The 25,139-nt window shown below is 44.8% G+C and overlaps 1 protein-coding gene across 1 annotated transcript in view; it reads right to left on the bottom strand.

The window, feature by feature from the left end:
• The window catches only part of LOC121581829 (MOB kinase activator 3B), a 59,790-nt gene extending 37,411 nt beyond the window's left edge, over nt 1-22,379 (bottom strand). Inside the window, exon 1 of the mRNA XM_041897191.2 lies at nt 21,845-22,379. Coding sequence (XP_041753125.1) covers nt 21,845-22,262 — 418 coding nt within the window. The 5' untranslated portion in view covers nt 22,263-22,379. The remainder of the gene's footprint in view (nt 1-21,844) is intronic.
• Nucleotides 22,380-25,139: the final 2,760 nt, after the last annotated feature.

Raw genomic sequence — 25,139 nt, 5'->3', positions numbered from 1 at the left:
TCGTTGTCATGCTGGAAGACCCAGCCATGACCCATCTTCAATGCTCTTACTGAGGGAAGGAGGTTGCTGGCCAAGATCTCGCGATACATGGCCCCATCCATCCTCCCCTCAATACGGTGCAGTCGTCCTGTCCCCTTTGCAGAAATGCATCCCCAAAGAATGATGTTTCCACCTCCATGCTTCACGGTTGGGATGGTGTTCTTGGGGTTGTACTCATCCTTCTTCCTCCAAACACGGCGAATGGAGTTTAGAACAAAAAGCTCTATTTTTGTCTCATCAGACCACATGACCTTCTCCCATTCCTCCTCTGGATCATCCAGATGGTCATTGGCAAACTTCAGACGGGCCTTGACATGCGCTGGCTTGTGCAGGGGGACCTTGCGTGCGCTGCAGGATTTTAATCCATGACGGCGTAGTGTGTTACTAATGGTTTTCTTTGAGACTGTGGTCCCAGCTCTATTCAGGTCATTGACCAGGTCCTGCCGTGTAGTTCTGGGCTGATCCCTCACCTTCCTCATGATCATTGATGCCCCATGAGGTGAGATCTTGCAAGGAGCCCCAGAACGAGGGTGATTGACCGTCATATTGAACTTCTTCAATTTTCTAATAATTGTGCCAACAGTTGTTGCCTTCTCACCAAGCTGCTTGCCTATTGCAGGTCTACAATTTTATCCAAGATGGCGTAGTAGTGCAGTTGTGTTTTTATCGTATGTCTGTAAATAGCCTGTAAATACCCTATTTTTCTGTATTTTTCTTACATATTTCCCTATCAGACTTTTCATCCTTCTACAAAATATACTTTCCTGCAACCCGCCTCACTCAATGTGGAACGGATTCTATTATTGACTTACCTTTATCTAGAATCTAGAATCTCCAGTTGAAACTAGCTAGCCAGCTAACTAGCTACTTGCTATTAGCCACAGCTAGCGGTATTTCACCCAGAACATTGGATTTTTTTTCTGCGGGATTAATTTTAATCACTGGACATTAATCACCGGATATTCGGCCAGTCTGCACAGCGCGTTATCGACCCAGAACATATCAGTTTTTCCGCCGGAATCACTGAATCACTGGACCTTTAACTCCGGATTCATCGCTACCAGCTAGCTACAACAAAACGGACGCTGTGGTCTGGCTAATCATCCTGAGCTAGGCCCATCTCCCGGCTATCTACCTCTCTGTCAACCGGACGGGACCACCTAGTGTTGACACGGAGCCCCGCCGATCCTACACGACTGGTCTGCCGACGAAATCGTCTGATGTGGTTACGACGTTAACCACGAAGATTCCATCCATCTGCTAGCCCCGGCCCGCTAGCACACGCTAGCCGTGGCCTCTTACTCACTAGTGCTTTACCACCGGACCTTATGATAACTCAGCTATACAGCTGATGTCTGCTGGACTGTTCCTTTTTACGGTACTACATCCTGTTTATGTTTAGCCTCAGCCCAAACATGGTTAGTTTATTGTTGTTTCGGTTATTTCTAATTGTACTAGATCACTGTAGACCCCCCAGCCTAGCTAAACCTGCCTTAGATAGCTCCTTTGCCCCTCCCCCTATACACGCGGAGACCGACTCAATTGATGCCTCCAGCGATGCTATCTTTTTCATTGTTACCCAACGCTTAGGTTTATCTCCACTTTACTCATATCCTTCCATATTCTTGTCTGTACATAATGCCCTGAATCTTTTCTATAACACCCGGAAATCTGCCCCCTTTATTCTATGTACCCAACGCACTAGAAGACCAGTTCTTAAAGACTTAGCCGTATCCTTATTCTAGTCCTCCTCTGTTCCTCTGGTGATGTAGAGGCTAACCCAGGCCCTGCAGCCCTCAGTATCACTCCTACTCCCCAGGCGCTATCATTTGATGACTTCTGTAATCGCAAAAGTCTTGGTTTCTTGCACATAAATATCAGAAGTCTACTTCCTAAGTTTGAGTTATTCACTGCGTTAGCACACTCTGCCAACCCTGATGTTCTAGCAGTGTCTGAATCCTGGCTCAGGAAGGCCACCAAAAATTCTGAAATTTCCATCCCCAACTATAACATTTTCCGTCTAGATAGAACTGCCAAAGGGGGTGGAGTTGCAATCTACTGTAGAGATAGCCTGCTGAGCTCTATCATACTATCCAGGTCTGTGCCCAAACAGTTTGAGCTTCTACTTCTAAAAATCCACCTTTCCAGAAATAAGTCTCTCACTGTTGCCGCTTGCTACAGACCCCCCTCAGCCCCCAGCTGTGCCCTGGACACCATATGTGAATTGATTGCCCCCATTTATCCTCAGAGTTTGTACTGCTTGGTGACCTAAATTGGGATATGCTTAATACCCCAGCCATCCTACAATCCAAGCTAGATGCCCTCAACCTCACGCAAATTATCAACGAACCTACCAGGTACAACCCTAAGTCCGTAAACATGGGTACCCTCATAGATATCATCCTGACTAACATACCCTCTAAATACACCTCAGCTGTCTTCAACCAGGATCTCAGCGATCACTGCCTTATTGCCTGCGTCCGTAACGGGTCCGCGGTCAAACGACCACCCCTCATCACTGTCAAACGCTCCCTAAAACACTTTAGCGAGCAGGCCTTCCTAATTGACCTGGCCCAGGTATCCTGGATGGATATAGATCTCATTCCGTCAGTAGAGGATGCCTGGTTGTTCCTTAAAAGTAATTTCCTCTCAATCTTAAATAAACATGCCCCATTCAAAAATACAGAACTAAGAACCGATATAGCCCCTGGTTCTCCTCAGACTTGACTGCCCTTGACCAGCACAAAAACATCCTGTGGCGTACAGCATTAGCATCAAATAGCCCCCGCGATATGCAACTTTTCAGGGAAGTTAGGAACCAATATACACAAGCAGTCAGGAAAGCAAAGGCTAACTTTTTCAAACAGAAATTTGCATCCTGTAGCACTAACTCCAAAAAGTTTTGGGACACTGTAAAGTCCATGGAGAATAAGAGCACTTCCTCCCAGCTGCCCACTGCACTGAGGCTAGGAAACACTATCACCACCGATAAATCTACAATAATCGAGAATTTCAACAAGCATTTTGCTACAGCTGGCCATGCTTTCCATCTGGCTACCACTAACCCGGCCACCAACTCTGCACCCTCTGCTGCAACTTGCCCATGCCCCCCCCGCTTCTCCAATTCAGACAGCTGATGTTTTGAAAGCGCTGCAAAATCTGGACCCCTACAAATCAGCTGGGCTAGACAATCTGGACCCTTTCTTTCTAAAACTAGCCGCCGAAATTGTCGCAACCCCTATTACTAGTCTGTTCAACCTCTCTTTCATAACGTCTGAGATCCCCAGAGATTGGAAAGCTGCCGCGGTCATCCCCCCTCTTCAAAGGGGGTGACACTCTAGATCCAAACTGCTACAGACCTATATCCATCCTGCCCTGCCTTTCGAAAGTATTTGAAAGCCAAGTTAACAAACAGATCACCGACCATTTCGAATACCACCGTACCTTCTCCGCTATGCAATCCGGTTTCCGAGCTGGTCACGGGTGCACTTCAGCCACGCTCAAGGTCCTAAACGATATTATAACCGCGATTGATAATAGACAGTACTGTGCAGCCGTCTTCATCGACCTGGCCAAGGCTTTCGACTCTGTCAACCACCGCATTCTTATTGGCAGACTAAATAGCCTTGGTTTCTCAAACGACTGCCTCGCCTGGTTCACCAACTACTTCTCAGATAGAGTTCAGTGTGTCAAATCGGAGGGCCTGTTGTCTGGACCTATGGCAGTCTCTATGGGGGTGCCACAGGGTTCAATTCTTGGGCCGACACTTTTCTCTGTGTATATCAATGATGTCGCTCTTGCTGCTGGTGACTCTCAGATCCACCTCTACGCAGACGACACCATTTTGTATACATCTGGCCTTTCATTGGACACTGTGTTAACAAACCTCCAAACGAGCTTCAATGCCATACAACAATCCTTCAGTAGCCTCCAACTGCTCTTAAACACTAGTAAAACTAAATGCATGCTTTTCAATCGAACGCTGCTGGCACCCGCCCACCCGACTAGAATCACCACTCTCGACGGGTCTGACCTAGAGTATGTGGACAACTACAAATACCTAGGTGTCTGGTTAGACTGTAAACTCAACTTCCAGACTCACATAAATAATCTCCAATCCAAAGTTAAATCTAGAATCGGCTTCCTATTTCGCAACAAAGCCTCCTTCACTCATGCTGCCAAACATGCCCTCGTAAAACTGACTATCCTACCGATCCTTGACTTCGGCGATGTCATTTACAAAATAGCCTCCAACACTCTACTCAGCAAATTGGATGTAGTCTATCACAGTGCCATCCGTTTTGTCTCCAAAGCCCCATACACTACCCACCACTGTGACCTGTACGCTCTTGTTGGCTGATCCTCACTACATGTTCGTCGTCAAACCCACTGGCTCCAGGCCATCTATAAATCACTGCTAGGCAAATCCCCGCCTTATCTTAGCTCATTGGTCACCATAGCAGCACCCACCCGTAGTCTGCGCTCCAGCAAGTATATATCTCACTGGTCATTCCCAAAGCCAACACCTCCTTTGGCCGCCATTCCTTCCAGTTCTCTGCTGCCAATGACTGGAACGAATTGCAAAAATCTCTGAAGCTGGAGACTCTTATCTCCCTCACTAACTTTAAGCATCAGTTGTCAGAGCACCTTACCGATCACTGCACCTGTACACAGCCCATCTGAAATTAGCCCACCCAACTACCTCATCCCTATATTGTTATTTATTTTGCTCTTTTGCACCCCAGTATCTCTATTTGCACATAATCTCTTGCATATCTAGCATTCCAGTGTTAATACTATTGTAATTATTCTGCACTATAGCCTATTTATTGCCTTACCTCCATAACTTGCTACATTTGCACACACTGTATATATATTTTCTGTTGTATTTTTGACTTTATGTTTTTTACCCCATATGTAACTCTGTGTTGTTTTTATTGCATTGCTTTGCTTTATCTTGGCCAGGTCGCATGTGTAAATGAGAACCTGTTCTCAACTGGCTTACCTGGTTAAATAAAGGTGAAATAAAAAAAATAAAAAAATCCCTGATGTCCTTACACAGCTCTCTGGTCTTGGCCATTGTGGAGAGGTTGGAGTCTGTTTGATTGAGAGTGTGGACAGGTGTCTTTTATACAGGTAACGAGTTCAAACAGGTGCAGTTAATACAGGTAATGAGTGGAGAACAGGAGGGCTTCTTAAAGAAAAACTAACAGGTCTGTGAGAGACGGAATTCTTACTGGTTGGTAGGTGATGAAATACTTACGTCATGCAATAAAATGCAAATTAATTACTTAATAATCATACAATGTGATTTTCTGGATTTTTAAAAATTACAGACCTCTACATGCTTTGTAAGTAGGAAAACCTGAAAAATAGGCAGTGTATCAAATACTTGTTCTCCCCACTGTAGGTCACATGTCCACAGTACCACACACAGGTTAATACAGCCTCTACCAACACCATGGAGCTTTCTAAATATAGCCAGATAAGCCATCCACCATCAACACAGGACAAGCTAAGAGGATCAAAGCAGTGTAGGTTTCTGGTCCGTGTTGCTGTGTGTAGCAGCCAACAGGAGAGAGTGGAAGAATCCCTGGTCCTGTGGACAGTATGGTGGGAAACCAAACAAAGACCGCCAATAATCATCATGCTGTGAGCCTTAACACAGTATCTTAAATCACTCTGTGAGCCATAACACAGTATCTTCATCATTCTGTGAGCCATAACACAGTATCTTAATCACTCTGTGAGCCATAACACAGTATCTTAATCACTCTGTGAGCCATAACACAGTATCTTCATCATTCTGTGAGCCATAACACAGTATCTTAATCACTCTGTGAGCCATAACACAGTATCTTAATCACTCTGTGAGCCATAACACAGTATCTTCATCACTCTGTGAGCCATAACACAGTATCTTAAATCACTCTGTGAGCCATAACACAGTATCTTAAATCACTCTGTGAGCCATAACACAGTATCTTAATCACTCTGTGAGCCATAACACAGTATCTTATTCACTCTGTGAGCCATAACACAGTATCTTATTCACTCTGTGAGCCATAACACAGTATCTTCATCATTCTGTGAGCCATAACACAGTATCTTATTCACTCTGTGAGCCATAACACAGTATCTTATAGGGAGGCAAAACACAGAGAGAGAGAGAGAGAGAGGCCCAATAATTCTGGATCTTCATAACACTGTGAGTGGCAGATGGATATCTCACTGAACTAACAAAGCAGTTATCTAGCATTTTTAGTAAATGGTTGGGCTGACAAGTGAACTGGAATAGAGAACGCAGACCTTATAGTCCTCTGTCCCGAGACCAGAACAGAGCAGACCAGAGCAGACCAGAACAGAGCCGAACAGAACAGAACAGAGCAGAACAGAGCAGAGCAGAACAGAGCAGAGCAGAGCAGAACAGAGCAGAGCAGAACAAAATGATCCAGTAACAGAGGTAGTCCTTAACATGTGTTTAGAGAGAGTAGCTCTCTCTCTCTCTCAGGATGTACACCCACTACATCAACCCAACTAGCACTGTGTGTGGATGTGATGCAGTAGCCAATCAGCCGAGGGCTACGCTGTGCTCCGTCCAGCCCAGAGTCTGTTCACCACAACAAAACAACTTCTCCATGGATGGTCATCTGGATATTTTCTTTTTCATCAGAGTTATGAACTTAGAACATTAAAGCTGCAATATGTAACTTTTTGGGCAACCTGACTAAATTCACATAGAAATGTTAATTATAGATCTGTCATTCTCATTGAAAGCAGGTCTAAGAAGCGGTAGATCTGTTCTATGTGGGCTATTTCTATGCTTCCTGTTCTTAAGTTTAGTTTTTGCGTCTTTTACTTTCAGTTTTGTACACCAGCTTCAAACAGCTGAAAATACAATATTTTTTGGTTATGGAAAATACTGTATATTTCACAGCGGTTTAGATGGTACAATGATTCTCCACACTATACTTGCTTGTTTTGTCACATTAACTGAAATTAGGCGAACTATTAGAATTTTAGCAACCAGGAAATGGCGGAGCGATTTCTGCATAGTGCATCTTTAAGTGTGTTTGTAAGCAGAACAGAGGAGGTAGTTGTAAATTACGTAATGTTAGTTTACTGCTGCATGCAGTTCCTAAAACAGATTAGACAATGGTCATGAAACGGCAGATATTTGTTTTTCCTGAAGTATGGGAGGAGGAGGATGATGTGGATGCTACAGTTCATTAACTCTAGGTCAGATGGGTCTGCTGCAGAGTGCTGCTGGAGAGATTCTACCTCATATTCGGAACAACAAAACACAGAGGACATGTAAAGATTATCAGACATAATATCAAAACTAAACGAATGTTACTAGGGTACTGTATATTCTGAGTCTCTGGCAAAGGTATCCTATGCTATGACGAGCGTAAGCTTCAGTCATTAGCTCAGTTGGTAGAGCATGGCGCTTGCAACGCCAGGGTTGTGGGTTTGATTCCCATGGGGGGCCAGTATGAAAAATGTATGCACTCACTAACTGTAAGTCGCTCTGGATAAGAGCGTCTTATAAATGAATAAAATGTTATGTAAATGTCATTACTGCAACAACAAAAAAACTGAGAGCAATCCTTCAATGCAACAATAACTCATTTTATTCTTGAAGGACAATAGAGGAACCCAGACATTCCCTGTGTATACTGACAGTCCAGCTATAAGTTCCCTCCATCCCCCTGACAGTCCTATAAGCTCCCTCCACCCCCCTGACAGTCCTATAAGCTCCCTCCATCCCCCTGACAGTCCTATAAGCTCCATCCATTACCCTGACAGTCCTATAAGCTCCCTCCATCCCCCTGACAGTCCTATAAGCTCCCCCCATCCCCCTGACAGTCCTATAAGCTCCATCCATTACCCTGACAGTCCTATAAGCTCCCTCCATCCCCCTGACAGTCCTATAAGCTCCCTCCACCCCCCTGACAGTCCTATAAGCTCCCTCCATCCCCCTGACAGTCCAGCTATAAGCTCCCTCCATCCCCATGACAGTCCTATAAGCTCCCTCCATCCCCCTGACAGTCCAGCTATAAGCTCCCTCCATCCCCCTGACAGTCCTATAAGCTCCCTCTATCCCCCTGACAGTCCTATAAGCTCCCTCCATCCCCCTGACAGTCCTATAAGCTCCCTCCATCCACCTGACAGTACTATAAGCTCCCTCCATCCCCCTGACAGTCCTATAAGATCCCTACATCCCCCTGACAGTCCTATAAGCTCCCTCCATCCCCCTGAAAGTCCTATAAGCTCCCTTCATCCCCCTGACAGTCCTATAAGCTCCCTCTATCCCCCCTGACAGTCCTATAAGCTCCCTCCATCCCCCCTGACAGTCCTATAAGCTCCCTCCACCCCCCTGGCAGTCCTATAAGATCCCTCTATCACCCTGGCAGTCCTATAAGCTCCCTCTATCCCCCTGACAGTCCTATAAGCTCCCCCATCCCCCTGACAGTCCTATAAGCTCCCCCCATCCCCCTGACAGTCCTATAAACTCCCTTCATCCCCTTGACAGTCCTATATGCTCCCTCTATCCCCCCTGACAGTCCTATAAGCTCCCTCCATCCCCCGACAGTCCTATGCTCCCTCCATCCCCCTGACAGTCCTATAAGCTCCCTCCATCCCCCTGACAGTCCTATAAGCTCCCTCCATCCCCCTGACAGTCCTATAAGCTCCCTCCATCCCCCTGACAGTCCTATAAGCTCCCTCCATCCCCCTGACAGTCCTATAAGCTCCCTCCATCCCCCTGACAGTCCTATAAGCTCCCTCCATCCCCCTGACAGTCCAGCTATAAGCTCCCTCCATCCCCCTGACAGTCCAGCTATAAGCTCCCTCTATCCCCCTGACAGTCCTATTAGCTCCCTCTATCCCCCTGACAGTCCTATAAGCTCCCTCCATCCCCCTGACAGTCCTATAAGCTCCCTTCATCCCCCTGACAGTCCTATAAGCTCCCTCTATCCCCCTGACAGTCCTATAAGCTCCCTCCATCCCCCTGACAGTCCTATAAGCTCCCTCCACCCCCCTGGCAGTCCTATAAGCTCCCTCTATCACCCTGGCAGTCCTATAAGCTCCCTCTATCCCCCTGACAGTCCTATAAGCTCCCCCATCCCCCTGACAGTCCTATAAGCTCCCCCCATCCCCCTGACAGTCCTATAAACTCCCTTCATCCCCTTGACAGTCCTATATGCTCCCTCTATCCCCCTGACAGTCCTATAAGCTCCCTCCATCCCCCTGACAGTCCTATAAGCTCCCTCCATCCCCCTGACAGTCCTATAAGCTCCCTCCATCCCCCTGACAGTCCTATAAGCTCCCTCCATCCCCCTGACAGTCCTATAAGCTCCCTCCATCCCCCTGACAGTCCTATAAGCTCCCTCCATCCCCCTGACAGTCCTATAAGCTCCCTCCATCCCCCCTGACAGTCCTATAAGCTCCCTCCATCCCCCTGACAGTCCAGCTATAAGCTCCCTCCATCCCCCTGACAGTCCAGCCATAAGCTCCCTCTATCCCCCTGACAGTCCTATTAGCTCCCTCTATCCCCCTGACAGTCCTATAAGCTCCCTCCATCCCCCTGACAGTCCTATAAGCTCCCTCCATCCCCCTGACAGTCCAACTATAAGCTCTCTCTATTCCCCTGATAGTCCAGCTATAAGCTCCCTCTATCCTCCTGACAGTCCTATAAGCTCCCTCTATCCCCCTGACAGTCCTATAAGCTCCCTCCATCCCCCTGACAGTCCTATCAGCTCACTCCATCCCCCTGACAGTCCTATAAGCTCCCTCCATCCCCCTGACAGTCCTATAAGCTCCCTCCATCCCCCTGGCAGTCCTATAAGCTCCCTCCATCCCCCTGACAGTCCTATAAGCTCCCTCCATCCCCCTGACAGTCCTATAAGCTCCCTCCATCCCCCTGACAGTCCTATAAGCTCCCTCCATCCCCCTGACAGTCCTATAAGCTCCCTCCATCCCCCTGACAGTCCTATAAGCTCCCTCCATCCCCTGACAGTCCTATAAGCTCCCTCCATCACCCTGACAGTCCAGCTATCAGCTCCTCTATCCCTCTGACAGTCCAGCTATGTGGATGCATTGCCGACAGGAAGAGATGACTCAGTATGTAGCCGATGTGGAATCACTAGCTAGTTCTTTTGAAGCGATAGGTAGCGCTGCTTGGTCAGTGCAGTCAGAAGTGTTGTTGTGTAGAAGGTCTCAGTGATGGACAGTGATGGGACCTACTCTGTAACACACACACACACACACACACACACAAACACCAGTAACTGATCGCCAAGAGGGTCATACTGACTCACTGAGCTTAGTCTTCACCATGCACCGCTCATGTCACAGTGACAGCCTGTGTCCCAAATGGCACCCTATTCCCTACGTAGCACACTACATATGACCAGGGTCCACAGGGCACTATATAGGGAACAGGGCACCATTTGGGACGCTGCCACAGTCTACTTGCTCGGCTCCGCTGGGTCTGGCGTAACGGCATCTCACAATCCAGGAACAGATTACTCCATTATTGCCCGAGGTATTAGGTCGACGTTGAAACTGTAAGAATTCAACCATTCAGGTCTACAACGGAGAAGCTGAATATATATATATAACTATTAAAGCACATCTCAGGGAGCCCTGCAGTGTTACCTACAAGCATAGGGAGTAGCCAGCGATTAGCCAGCGAGTAGCCAGCGAGTAGCCAGCGAGTAGCCTGCCAAATAGAAAAGCAGCCCGACAGACTCCCCTGAGATGTGTTAAGATTTGTTTTTGTCGAATAAGCTCTTTTTTTGGTGGCCTCTGGTACATTCTAATGCTAGATTGTATTTTTTACCAGCAGTATCAGGAAATAACACTGTTCACTTTTACAGTGTCAGTTTCATCAGCTGTTGTGATATAAAACACAGGAAAAACGTAATTTTGACTGCACTGGGCCTTGTAAGAATTCTGTAAGAGTCTGCTGACTTCCACAGGCTTCAAGCTTCCTTTTAAGAGGCATTTTGTCAGCTATCTGCAATTCAGGTATGATTGAAGAATGAAGAGGTGTTAAACATGGGCTTTGCTACACAGAAAGCAGCAGTTGACTACTTCATTGTCAGATTAAATCAGTAGACCTATATCAATACCATATACAGAACATTCGTGGTCCTCTGTAGCTCAATTGGTTCGATCCCCGGGACCACCCATATGTAAAAATGTATGCGCACATGACTGTAAGTCGCTTTGGATAAAAGCGTCTGCTAAATGGCTTATTATTATATTATTATTGATTCGGAAAGTATTCAGACCCCTTGACTTTTTCCACATTTTGTTACGTTACAGCCTTATTCTAAAATGTATTAAATAGTTTTTTCCCCTCATCAATCTACACACAATACCCCATAATGACAAAGCAAAAACAGGTTTTTAGAATTTTTTGCAAATGTATAAAAAATAAAAAACGGAAATATCACATTTACATAAGTATTCAGACCCTTTATTCAGTACTTTGTTGAAGCACCTTTGGCAGCGATTACAGCCTTGAGTCTTCTTGGGTATGACGCTACAAGCTTGGCACACCTGTATTTGGGGAGTTTCTCCCATTCTTCTCTGCAGATCCTCTCAAGCTCTGTCAGGTTGGATGGGGAGCGTCGTTGCACAGCTATTTTCAGGTCTCTCTAGAGATGTTCGATTGGGTTCAAGTCCGGGCTCTGGCTGGGCCACTCAAGGACATTCAGAGACTTGTCCCGAAGCCACTCCTGCATTGTCTTGGCTGTGTGATTAGGGTCATTGTGCTGTTGGAAGGTGAAGCTTCGCCCCAGTCTGAGGTCCTGAGCGCTCTGGAGCAGGTTTTCATCAAGGATCTCTCTGTACTTTGCTCTGTTCCTTTGCCTCGATCCTGACTAGTCTCCCAGTCCCTGCCGCTGAAAAACATCCCCACAGCATGATGCTGCCACCACCATGCTTCACCGTAGGGATGGTGCCAGGTTTCCTCCAGACGTGACGCTTGGCATTCAGGCCAAAATGTTCAATTTTGGTTTCATCAGACCAGAGAATTTTGTTTCTCATGGTCTGAGAGTCCTTTAGGTGCCTTTTGGAAAAATCGAAGTGGGCTGTCATGTGCCTTTTACTGAGGAGTGGCTTCCGTCTGGCCACTCTACCATAAAGGCCTGATTGGTGGAGTGCTGCAGAGATGGTTGTCCTTCTGGACGGTTCTCCCATCTCCACAGAGGAACTTTTCAGCTCTGTCAGAGTGACCATCGGGTTCTTGGTCACCTCCCTGACCAAGGCCTTTCTCCCCTGATTGCTCAGTTTGGCCGAGCAGCCAGCTCTAGGAAGAGTCTTGGTGGTTCCAAACTTCTTCCATTTAAGAATGATGGAGGCCACTGTGTTCTTGGGGACCTTCAATTCTGCAGAAATGTTTTGGGTCCCTTCCCCAGATCTGTGCCTCGATACAAGCCTGTCTCGGAGCTCCGCAGACAATTCCTTCGACCTCATGGCTTGGTTTTTGTTCTGACATGCACTGTCAACTGTGGGACCTTATATAGACAGGTGTGTGCCTTTCCAAATCATGTCCACTCAATTGAATTTACCCCTGGTGGACTCCAATCAAGTTGTAGAAACATCTCAAGGATGATCAATGGAAACAGGATGCACCTGAGCTCAATTTCGAGTCTCAAAGCAAAGGGTCTGAATACTTATGTAATTAAGGTATGTTTTGTATTTGTAATACATTTGCAAACATTTCTAAAAACCTGTTTTCACTTTGTCATTATGGGGTATAGTGTGTAGATTGATGAGGATTTGTATTTATTTAATCAATTTTAGAATAAGGCTGTAACGTAACAAAATGTGGGAAAAGGGAAGGGGTCTGAATACTTTCCGGAATGCACTGTTATATCTACGTTGTATGATCTAGGAATGGCAAGGATATGAGATCGACTTAATTCAGTTCGACACCTTTTATAAACTAGTCCAGCTTGCTGTTCGTCAATCAAAGCACAGTAAATAGCTTATCCGCTACCAATCCGTGGCTGCATATGAAACACGCCAGGGTCCAACGTTAACTTTTGGCCAAAAATCTGCTCGGACCCGGACATGGTGTAGTTCCTAAATGCATTGGGGCCTAGAGGTTGGCACACTTTCTATTAAAGCTGCAATATGTATTTTTGGGGGCGACGCAACCAAATTCACATAGAAATGTGAGTTATAGATCTGTCATTGTCATTGAGAGCAAGTCTAAGAAGAGGTAAATCTGTTCTATGAGTGCTATTTCTATGCTTCTCATTCTTAAGTTTTGTTTTTGCTTCTTTTACTTTAGGTTTTGTGCACCAGCTTCAATATTTTTGGTTATTGAAAATATATTTCACTGCGGTTTAGATCGTGCAATGATTCTCTACAATACATGATCTAGTGCAGAGTTTCCCAAACTCGGTCCTCTGGACCCCAAGGGGTGCACGTTTTGGTTTTTTTGCCCTAGCACTACACACCTGATTTAAATAATCAACTAATCATCAAGCTTTAATTATTTGAATCAGGTGTGTAGTGAAAGAGAAAAAACCAAAACATGCACCCCTTGGGGTCCCGAGGACTGAGTTTGGGAAACACAAAAGTATGTCTTATTTACTTTGAAGAACTACTAAAATAGTGATTTTGTCAGACAGCAGCTCTATAGAGATGAGATGATGACTTGGAATGAAATAATAAGATAAATAAATAAAACAAATATGTTAGTAAAGTAATGTGAATAAATGATGGTTAATAAGTGATAAGCAGTAATGGACAGTCACTACCATCATGAGACTTGTATTAATTGTTGTATTCTGTGTTGTTACAGCATTCAACCCACATAATGCATTTAATGTCTATGAAAACAACCGAAATCAAAAACCATGATAATTTTTTTATAATCTAACCGAAACCGAACCGACCTCAAAAAGCACTAATTATTCTGCACTAATGTTTTTACAAAAAACGCATTTGAAAAGTTAATGTCAAGGGCCAGTGACTGACGAGATCCACTGGCCCAACATGTTTTTACTGGTCTGGGCCATCGTTAATGTTGGACCCTGCACGCGGAAGAAAATAAATTAATGTGCCAGATAATAATAGGCTAAGTGGATTCCGATCGTTACCATATATATGGGACGGAGTCTGTTTGATTGAGTGTGTGGACAGGTGTCTTTTATACAGGTAACGAGTTCAAACAGGTGCAGTTAATACAGGTAATGAGTGGAGAACAGGAGGGCTTCTTAAAGAAAAACTAACAGGTCTGTGAGAGACGGAATTCTTACTGGTTGGTAGGTGATCAAATACTTAAGTCATGCAATAAAATGCAAATTAATTACTTTAAATTCATACAATGTGATTTTCTGGATTTTTGTTTTAGATTCCGTCTCTCACAGTTGAAGTGTACCTATGATAAAAATTACAGACCTCTACATGCTTTGTAAGTAGGAAAACCTGCAAAATCGGCAGTGTATCAAATACTTGTTCTCCCCACTGTATATGGAACGTACATATTGCAGCTAATATAGAAAATGCACTGTAGGCTAGTCAGAGACGGCAGAATAATTTTTTTACGGGGTGCAGGATATTTCTGGCCTGATTTAGATATGTTTCTGTTTATAATTTACAACGTGTTGGTTGACTATTTGTTAGTCTACTTGTCTATATAATTAGATACATGCAGCTTCTCTTCTGTCATTATATGTTGCCCTAGAAGACTAAATAAACCCTTGATCACCAGAATGATGTCATAAATCAATAGAATAAATGCTTCAATCTAGTTGACATCAGATGACATCGGTAAAGTTTTCTCTGTCATCTCTGCTTCTTTCACAGAGCAAAGATGTTTAGGGACCGGGGAGAAAATGCAATAACAAAGCAAAAAACTGGAAAGATTTTCTGTGCAAACTGTGCAAAATCAGTTTGACCGGTTGTAAAGAAATGAAAACAGCCCAACATGTTTCAGTTCGGCTTGGATGCATATTAAATGTGGTTGAAATACTATATCAGCTTTTATGATGCTAATAAAGACAGCATATCTACCCAAACCCTGACTATCCTAACCCTGACTACTGTAACCCTGACTACTGTAACCCTGACTACTGTAACCCTGACTACTGTAACCCTGACTACTGTAACCCTGACTACACTAACCCTGACTACTCTAATCCTAACATTGACTACACTAATCCTGACTACACTAACCCTAACCATACTAACCCTAACTACACTAACCCTAACTACACTAACCCTAACCCTAACCATACTAACCCTGACTACACTAACCCTAACTACACTAACCCTGACTACACTAACCCTAACTACACTAATCCTGACTACACTAACCACACTAACCCTAACTACACTAACCCTAACTACACTAACCCTAACCATACTAACCCTGACTACACTAACCCTAACTACACTAACCCTGACTACACTAACCCTAACTACACTAACCCTGACTACACTAACCCTAACTACACTAACCCTGACTACACTAACCCTAACTACACTAACCCTAACTACACTAACCCTGACTACACTAACCCTAACCATCCTAACCCTGACTACACTAACCCTACTAACCCTGATTACACTAACCCCTCCCTGACTACACTAATCCTGACTACACTAACCCCAACTTTGACTATAATAACCATGACTACACTAACCCTAACCCTGACTAAACTAACCCTGAGTACACTAACCCTAACTACCCTAACACTAAACCTGACTAAACTAACCCTAACCCTGACTAAACTAACCCTAACCCTAACTACCCTAACACTAACCCTAACTACCCTAAACCTAACTACCCTAACCCTAACCCTAACTACCCTAACCCTAACTACCCTAACCCTAATCCTAACTACCCTAACTACCCTAACCCTAACTACCTAAAACCTAACTACCCTAACCTGGCCTAACTGCCTAGCCTAGCCTACCCTAACTGCCTAACCTGGCCTAACTACCTAACCTAACTGCCCTAACCCTAACTGCCTAACCCTAACTACCCTAACCCTAACTACCCTAACCCTAACCCTAACTACCCTAAGCCTAACTACCCTAACCCTAACTACCCTAACCCTAACTACCCTAACCACCCTAACTACCCTAACTACCCTAACCCTAACTACCCTAAACCTAACTACCCTAACCACCATAACCCTAACTACCCTAACCCTAACTACCCTAACTACCCTAACCCTAACTACCCTAACCCTAACAACCCTAACTACCCTAACCCTAACTACCCTAACCCTAACCCTAACTACCCTAACCACCCAAACCCTAACTACCCTAACCCTAACTACCCTAACCCTAACTACACTAACTACCCTAATCCTAACTACCCTAACTACCCTAACCCTAACTACCCTAACTACCCTAACCCTAACACTAAACCTGACTAAACTAAGAGGTCTAAACAAAGGCTACACCTGGCACACACAAACGCATGATGACAGGACTGAGCATGCTCCAGAGTGAATTATTGATGTGTAGCTGAGGGACATAAAACAAGAGGGAGGAGAGAGAGAGAGAGAGAGAGAGAGGGGAGGGGGAGAGAAAGATAGATAGAGAGAGGAGAGAGAGGGAGGAGGAGAGAGAGAGGAGGAGGAGAGAGAGAGAGAGGGGGAGGAGAGAGAGAGAGAAAGAGGGAGGAGAGAGTGAGAGGAGAGAAAGAGAGAGAGAAAGAGGGAGGAGAGAGGGAGGAGAGAAAAAGGGAGGAGAGAGAGAGAGAGAGAGAGAGAGAGAGAGAGAGAGAGAGAGAGAGAGAGAGAGAGAGAGAGAGAGAGAGAGAGAGAGAGAGAGAGAGAGAGAGAGAGAGAGAGAGAGAGAGAGAGAGAGAGAGAGAGAGAGAGAGAGAGAGAGAGAGAGAGAGAGAGAGAGAAAACACTCATGGTTGGTAGCCAGTGACTCATGTGCCTTTAAAGGCTGCAGAACAGGGGGCCTAAGGGACGAGACTAGAAGGCTGGGTAGGTATCAGGTCAGGAATGCATCCCAAATGGTACCCTATATAGTGTACTTCTTTCGACCAGATCACTATTTGGGCTGCTCCCAGAGCTATGGCAGATCAGATGTTCCTGCATTATTCACAGGCTGTTCTGATACTGATACCCATTCTCTACATCACCATGGTTAGCAGCTACGAGTGATCTCTCTCTCTCTCTCTCTCTCTCTCTCTCTCTCTCTCTCTCTCTCTCTCTCTCTCTCTCTCTCTCTCTCTCTCTCTCTCTCTCTCTCTCTCTCTCTCTCTCTCTCTCTCTCTCTCTCTCTCTCTCTCTCTCTCTCTCTCTCTCTCTCTCTCTCTCTCTCTCTCTCTCTCTCTCTCTCTCTCTCTCTCTCTCTCTCTCTCTCTCTCTCTCTCTCTCTCTCTCTCTCTCTCTCTCTCTCTCTCTCTCTCTCTCTCTCTCTCTCTCTCTCTCTCATTCAAGGGGCTTTATTGGCATGGGAAACATATGTTTACATTGCCAAAGCAAGTGAAATGGATAAACAAAATTGAAATAAACAAGTTCCAAAATAATAGAGACATTTCAAATGTCATATTATCTCTATATACAGTGTTGTAACGACGTGCAAATAGTTACAAAAGGGAAAATAAATTAACATAAATATGGGTTGTATTTACAATAGTGGTTGTTCTTCACTGTTTGCCCTTTTCTTGTGGCAACAGGTCACAAATATTGCTGCTGTGATGGCACACTGTGGTATTTCACCCAATAGATATGGGAGTTTATCAAAATTGGGTTTGTTTTCGAATTCTTTGTGGATCTCTGTAATCTGAGGGAAATATGTGTCTCTAATATGGTCATACATTTGGCAGGAGGTTAGGAAGTGCAGCTCAGTTTCCACCTCATTTTGTGGGCAGTGTGCACATAGCCTGTCTTCTCTTGAGAGCCAGGTCTGCCTACAGCGACCTTTCTCAACAGCAAGGCTATGCTCACTGAGTCTGTACATAGTCAAAGATTTCCTTAATTTTGGGTCAGTCACAGTGGTCAGGTATACTGCCACTGTGTACTCTCTGTTTAGGGCCAAATAGCATTCTAGTGTGCTCTGTTTATTTGTTAAGTCTTTCGAATATGTCAAGTAATTATCTATTTGTTTTCTCATGATTTGGTTGGGTCTAATTGTGTTGCTGTCCTGGGGCTCTGTGGGGTCTGTTTGTGTTTGTGAACCAGGAACAGCATGCTAAGGGGGCTCTTCTCCAGGTTCATCTCTCTGTAGGTGATGGCTTCGTTATGGAAGGTTTGGAAATCGCTTCCTTTTAGGTGGTTGTAGAATTTAACGTCTCTTTTCAGGATTTTGATAATTAGCGGGTTTCGGCCTAATTCTACTCTGCATGCATTATTTGGTGTTTTACGTTGTACATTGAGAATGTTTTTGCAGAATTCTGCATGTAGAGTCTCAATTTGGTGTTTGTCCCATTTTGTGAATTCTTGGTTGGTGAGTGGACCCCAGCCCTCACAACCATGAAGGGCAATGGGTTCTATAACTGATTCAAGTATTGGTATGTCAAATTGTATGTTCTTTTTGATGGCATAGAGGGCCCTTCTTGCCTTGTCTCTCAGATCGTTCACAGCTTTGTGGAAGTTACCTGTGGCGCTGATGTTTAGGCTGAGGTATGTATAGTTTTTTGTGTGCTCTAGGGCAACGGTGTCTAGATGGAATTTGTATTTGTGGTCCTGGCAAATGGACCTTTTTTGGAACACCATTATTTTTGTCTTACTGAGATCTACTGTCAGGGCCCAGGTCTGAAAGAATCTGTGCAGAAGATCTAGGTGCTGCTGTCAGCCCTCCTTGGTTGGGGACAGAAGCACCAGATCATCAGCAAACAGTAAACATTTGACTTTAGATTCTAGTAGGGTGAGGCCGGGTGCTGCAGACTGTTCTAGTGCCCTCGCCAATTCATATATATATATATGTTGAAGAGGGTGGGGCTTAAGCTCTATCCCTGTCTCACCCCACGGCCTGTGGAAAGAAATGTGTGTGTTTTTGGCCAATTTTAACCGCACACTTGTTGTTTGTGTACATGGATTTTATAAAGTCGTATGTTTTTCCTCCAACACCACTTTCCATCAATTTTTATAGCAGACCTTCATGCCAAATTGAGTCAAAAGCTTTTTTGAAATCAAGAAAGCATTAGAAGACTTTGCCTTTGTTTTGGTTTTGTTTCTTTGTCAATTTGGGTGTGCAGGGTGAATATGTGGTCTGTCGTATGGTAATTTGGTAAAAAGACAATTTGACATTTGCTCAGTACATTGTTTTCACTGAGAAAATGAACTAGTCTGCTGTTAATGATAATGCAGAGGATTTTCTATCCCTCTTCCTCTCCCTCCCACCCTCCCTCCCTGAGCTGACAAGGTGAAAAATCTGTTGATACTACTATGCATGACCCTGTAAAACAACACATTTCACTGCACCTATTTGATGTATGTGACAATAAAATATAAATATATACACACTATATATACAGTATATTTTTTTATATCTAATCCAGCCTAGTTTACTTCTACTTTATTCCATGAGCCAAAATAAAACTATAAGCAGCTTATACAGTGAGGGAAAAAGTATTTGATCCCCTGCTGATTTTGTAAGTTTGTCCACTGACATAGAAATGATCAGTCTATAATTTTAATGGTAGGTTTATTTGAACAGTGAGAGACAGAATAACTACAAAAAAATCCAGAAAAACGCATGTCAAAAATGTTACAGATTGATTTGCATTTTAATGAGGGAAATAAGTATTTGACCCCTCTGCAAAACATGACTTAGTACTTGGTGGCAAAACCCTTGTTGGCAATCACAGAGGTCATACGTTTCTTGTAGTTGGCCACCAGGTTTGCACACATCTCAGGAGGGATTTTGTACCACTCCTCTTTGCAGATCTTTCGAGGCTGATGTTTGGCAACTCGAACCTTCAGCTCCCTCCACAGATTTTCTATGGGATTAAGGTCTGGAGACTGGCTAGGCCACTCCAGGACCTTAATGTGCTTCTTCTTGAGCCACTCCTTTGTTGCCTTGGCCGTGTGTTTTGGGTAATTGACATGCTGGAATACCCATCCACGATCCATTTTCAATGCCCTGGCTGAGGGAAGGAGGTTCTCACCCAAGATTTGACGGTCCATGGCCCCGTCCATCGTCCCTTTGATGCGGTGAAGTTGTCCTGTCCCCTTAGCAGAAAAACACCCCTAAAGCATGATGTTTCCACCTCCATGTTTGACGGTGGGGATGGTGTTCTTGGGGTCATAGGCAGCATTCCTCCTCCTCCAAACACGGCGAGTTCAGTTGATGCCAAAGAGCTCCATTTTGGTCTCATCTGACCACAACACTTTCACCCAGTTCTCCTCTGAATCATTCAGATGTTCATTGGCAGGATTTCAGTCCTTCACGGCGTAGTGTGTTACCAATTCTTTTCTTGGTGACTATGGTCCCAGCTGCCTTGAGATCATTGACAAGATCCTCCCGTGTAGTTCTGGGCTGATTCCTCACCGTTCTCATGATCATTGCAACTCCACGAGGTGAGATCTTGCATGGAGCCCCAGGCCGAGGGAGATTGACAGTTATTTTGTGTTTCTTCCATTTGCAAATAATCGCACCAACTGTTGTCACCTTCTCACCAAGCTGCTTGGCGATGGTCTTGTAGCCCATTCCAGCCTTGTGTAGGTCTACAATCTTGTCCCTGACATTCTTGGAGAGCTCTTTGGTCTTGGCCATGGTGGAGAGTTTGGAATCTGATTGATTGATTGCTTCTATGGACAGGTGTCTTTTATACAGGTAACAAGCTGAGATTAGGAGCACTCCGCAATCTCAGCTCGTTACCTGTATAAAAGACACCTGGGAGCCAGAAATCTTTCTGATTGAGAGGGGGTGAAATACTTATTTCCCTCATTAAAATGCAAATCAATTTATAACATTTTGACATGCGTTTTTCTGGATTTTTGTTTTGTTATTCTGTCTCTCACTGTTCAAATAAACCTACCATTAAAATTATAGACTGATCCTTTCTTTGTCAGTGGGCAAATGTGCAAAATCAGCAGGGGATCAAATACTTTTTTACCTCACTGTACATAAAGGACGAGGATCTCTTGCACTCACCACCATCAAGTAAACAATTTAGGATTTGGATCTTGTGACCTAAGCTGACATAAATAAGGTTTCACAGTCCGTTGGATGCTATAGGGTTTAACAAGTGAGATCATTGTTATCTAGCAGCGATCTACTTTGTCTGCGGCTGAAATAGCACGCTATTCCCTAACTACTTTTGGCTAGGGCTCCTTAGTCCTTGTAGTGGTAACCCACTCCGTTAGAGCAGGTTGGACAGGTGTAAGGTCAGAGGTTATAGGTCAGGGTTGTTAGAGGTTCTATCCAATTAGCCTCCACCCCCGGCCCATCTGCCCCTCCGCAGGATCACCTGTCTTTTCATGTCAGCATCAAAGCAGCCATCAGCAACACCGTGACAACACCGTGACAACACCGTGACAACACCGTGACAACACCGTGACAACACCGTGAGTAGTGTTCCTTTTTTAACAGTCTTTCTGTTCTTTTGTTCAAAGAGATCTACAGAGGAATGCTGACAGTCAAAGGTTGGGGTTATATTGCATAAGGGTCCAAGAGGGTCCTGACTGATGCTCAGTTGGGGTTGAAGAATTCCAGGTTGGACTATTCCATCACAGTTAATTCCCTGCTGATTGCAGAAATCCTCTAGCCGGGAATTCAGAAAAATGTTTTGTGGAAAGTTCAGGGAATTTTGCAACTGTTAATAATAATAATAATAAGGCCCATAAGCAATAGTACTCACCTATACTGGTGGGGAAGATATCCTCATTGTTGATCTGGACCTCGATCCAGTCCATCAGCAGGTTCATGTACTTGGGAGCCGGTAGAGCCGTGGGTTTCTTGTACTTGTGATCGTCCTGCCATCGGTACTCATACCTCGGCCCCCCGGACATCACCGGACAACTCTTCTCTGTGCAGAACTCACACACCGTCCCGTAGATGAGGTTGATCCGGTTGAAGAAGTCGACCACGTGAACGGCCACCCAGTCGTTCAGATCCTCCCCATGGGGCAGAGCAACCGCCGCCCTCAGGTCAACCCCGGAGCTCAGCGACGCCTGGGCCTTCTTATGCAGCTCGAAACGCTGCGTCCCCGGCTCAAATTTACGCTTTGGCCGGAAGGTCTTGTCCTTGTTGAAGACCTGCTTCAGGGCGATGGACATGTTGCCTAGGATGGGGGCTAGGGGGGGGTGAGGACTGTGGCGAGAGGGGAGAGGGGTTTCAGGGACGGGGACAGGGGGAGCAGAGAGGAGGGGAACAGTGGGGGTTTGTCAGCAGACCGTGTAGGGGGGGACCCCTGGGAGGAACCGACGGTACCAATAGTAACTTCTGGAGGAGCAGAAAGAGGATGAGGAGGAAAGGAAGCGGGGGTTCCTGTGAACAAAACACAAAAAATAAAAAAGTTTTAAATGAAGTGCAGTGTGCAGGTTTTCTTTCTCTGTTACATGTGAAAATGATCTTCTATTTCCAACGCACCTGCAAAAATTATATTCTATTTCGCTACGCACCTGCAAAAATTATATTATATATATATATATATATTCTGATGTGCGAGTGCTTTTCACGTCCAAAACACATTCCAAGAGTAAAAAAACAACAAAGCAAAGACAATGTTTAAAAGACATACTGTCAGTGACTCTCCCACTAATCTAAACTCCTAATCCACTGAATGTGGGAATCAGAGAACACAACAGAACAGGGAGTTTCCGTTACTAAGCTGATAATTTCATGTTTAGGCAGGTTAGTTGTGAAATGTGAGTGGTTCCATTACTCTAGTTTTAGTCAGGACTCTGATAGCATCATTCTGGCAGTGTATCAGTGATGTATTAAAGCTAAGCTTGAAGCTCTCTCTTTCTCTCTCTGTCGGTGGACAAAACAGGTCTTGAAGCTATCTCTTTCTCTCTCTGTCGGTGGACAAAACAGGTCTTGAAGCTATCTCTTTCTCTCTCTGTCGGTGGACAAAACAGGTCTTGAAGCTATCTCTTTCTCTCTCTGTCAGTGGACAAAACAGGTCTTGAAGCTATCTCTTTCTCTCTCTGACAGTGGACAAAACAGGTCTTGAAGCTATCTCTTTCTCTCTCAAAACAGGCCTGAACCACAGAACAATGGTGTGCAAATGTTAAATCTAGGGCTGCGTCCCAAATTGCACCCAATTCCCCTAGGACTCTGGTAAAAAGTAACGCACTATATAGGGAATAGGCGGCCATTTGGGACGCATGCTAAGGTTTCCGTTTATTGATATCTGCACTCAGATCTTGTTGCCACTTGTTCTAACTCTAACCCAGCAGCACACTGGATGACTCTGTGATGATGTCAGTGTAAAGAGAGGCTGTTCTAACCCGAGCCCTGTCAACTCCTCGGAACTCAGGTTACATTTACATTATTTAGCAGACGCTCTTATCCAGAGCGACTTACAGTTAGTGCATACATTATTCTTATTTTTTTTCATACTGGCCCCCCGTGGGAATCGAACCCACAACCCTGGCGTTGCAAACGCCATGCTCTACCAACTGAGCTACCTCCCTGCCGGCCATTCCCTCCCCTACCCTGGACAACGCTGGGCCAATTGTGCGCCGCCCCACTGGTCTCCCGGTTGCAGGCGGCTACAGCAGAGCCTGGAGTCGAACCAGGATCTCTAGTGGCACAGCTAGCACTGCGATGCAGTGCCTTAGACCACTGCGCCACTCGGGAGGTTGTCTCAAATTGTATCCTTTTCCTATATGCAGCGCAAAAAAATATGTAGGCTCAAAAATAGTGCACTATATAGGGAATAGGGTGCCATTTGGGATACATTCAGTGTAAATAAAGGCTGTTCTAACTATGGGGCCTGTCAACACCGTTCACACTCTACTTAAAATACCTGTCAACACCGTTCACACTCTACTGAAAAGTATCTGTCAACACCATTCACACTCTACTTAAAAGGCCATGTCAACACCGTTCACACTCTACTGAAAACACCTGTCAACACCGTTCACACTCTACTGAAAAGTCTCTGTCAACACCGTTCACACTCTACTTAAAAGGCCATGTCAACACCGTTCACACTCTACTTAAAACCCCTGTCAACACCGTTCACACTCTACTTAAAACCCCTGTCAACACCGTTCACACTCTACTTAAAACCCCTGTCAACACCGTTCACACTCTACTGAAAAGTATCTGTCAACACCGTTCACACTCTACTTAAAAGGCCATGTCAACACCGTTCACACTCTACTGAAAACCCCTGTCAACACCGTTCACACTCTACTGAAAAGTCTCTGTCAACACCGTTCACACTCTACTGAAAAGTCTCTGTCAACACCGTTCACACTCTACTTAAAAGTACCTGTCAACACCGTTCACACTACTTAAAACCCCTGTCAACACCGTTCACACTCTACTTAAAACCCCTGTCAACACCGTTCACACTCTACTGAAAAGTATCTGTCAACACCGTTCACACTCTACTTAAAAGGCCATGTCAACACCGTTCACACTCTACTGAAAACTCCTGTCAACACCGTTCACACTCTACTGAAAAGTCTCTGTCAACACCGTTCACACTCTACTGAAAAGTCTCTGTCAACACCGTTCACACTCTACTTAAAAGTACCTGTCAACACCGTTCACACTACTTAAAAGTACCTGTCAACACCGTTCACACTCTACTTAAAAGTCTCTGTGAACACCGTTCACACTCTACTTAAAAGGCTCTGTCACAGAATGGATAACATTGGAAACTCTGTCTGGGACAATGTACAAACAAAACACTCCATCATCCTTTCTATCATTGTGAACATGATGCAGTATCCAGATAAACAAGAGCTTCATTGTACTATAATATATTCAGATACAGACATGAATGAGAAGTAACATGCTTGACCTTCTTTAGTGATGTTGAATGGACTTAGACCTACGTTCAAATACAGTGCCTACAACTAATACCCCATAATGACAAAGTGAAAACAGGTATTTAGACATTTTTGCAAATGTATTAAAAGTAAAAGCCAGAAATATCTTATTTACATAAGTATTGAGACCCTTTGCTATGAGAC

This window comes from Coregonus clupeaformis, chromosome 15, assembly GCF_020615455.1.
Source record: "Coregonus clupeaformis isolate EN_2021a chromosome 15, ASM2061545v1, whole genome shotgun sequence".
Classification (NCBI taxonomy): domain Eukaryota; kingdom Metazoa; phylum Chordata; class Actinopteri; order Salmoniformes; family Salmonidae; genus Coregonus; species Coregonus clupeaformis.
The sequence above is the reverse complement of the archived record's forward strand: the minus strand, read 5'-3'. Positions and strand labels throughout refer to the sequence as shown.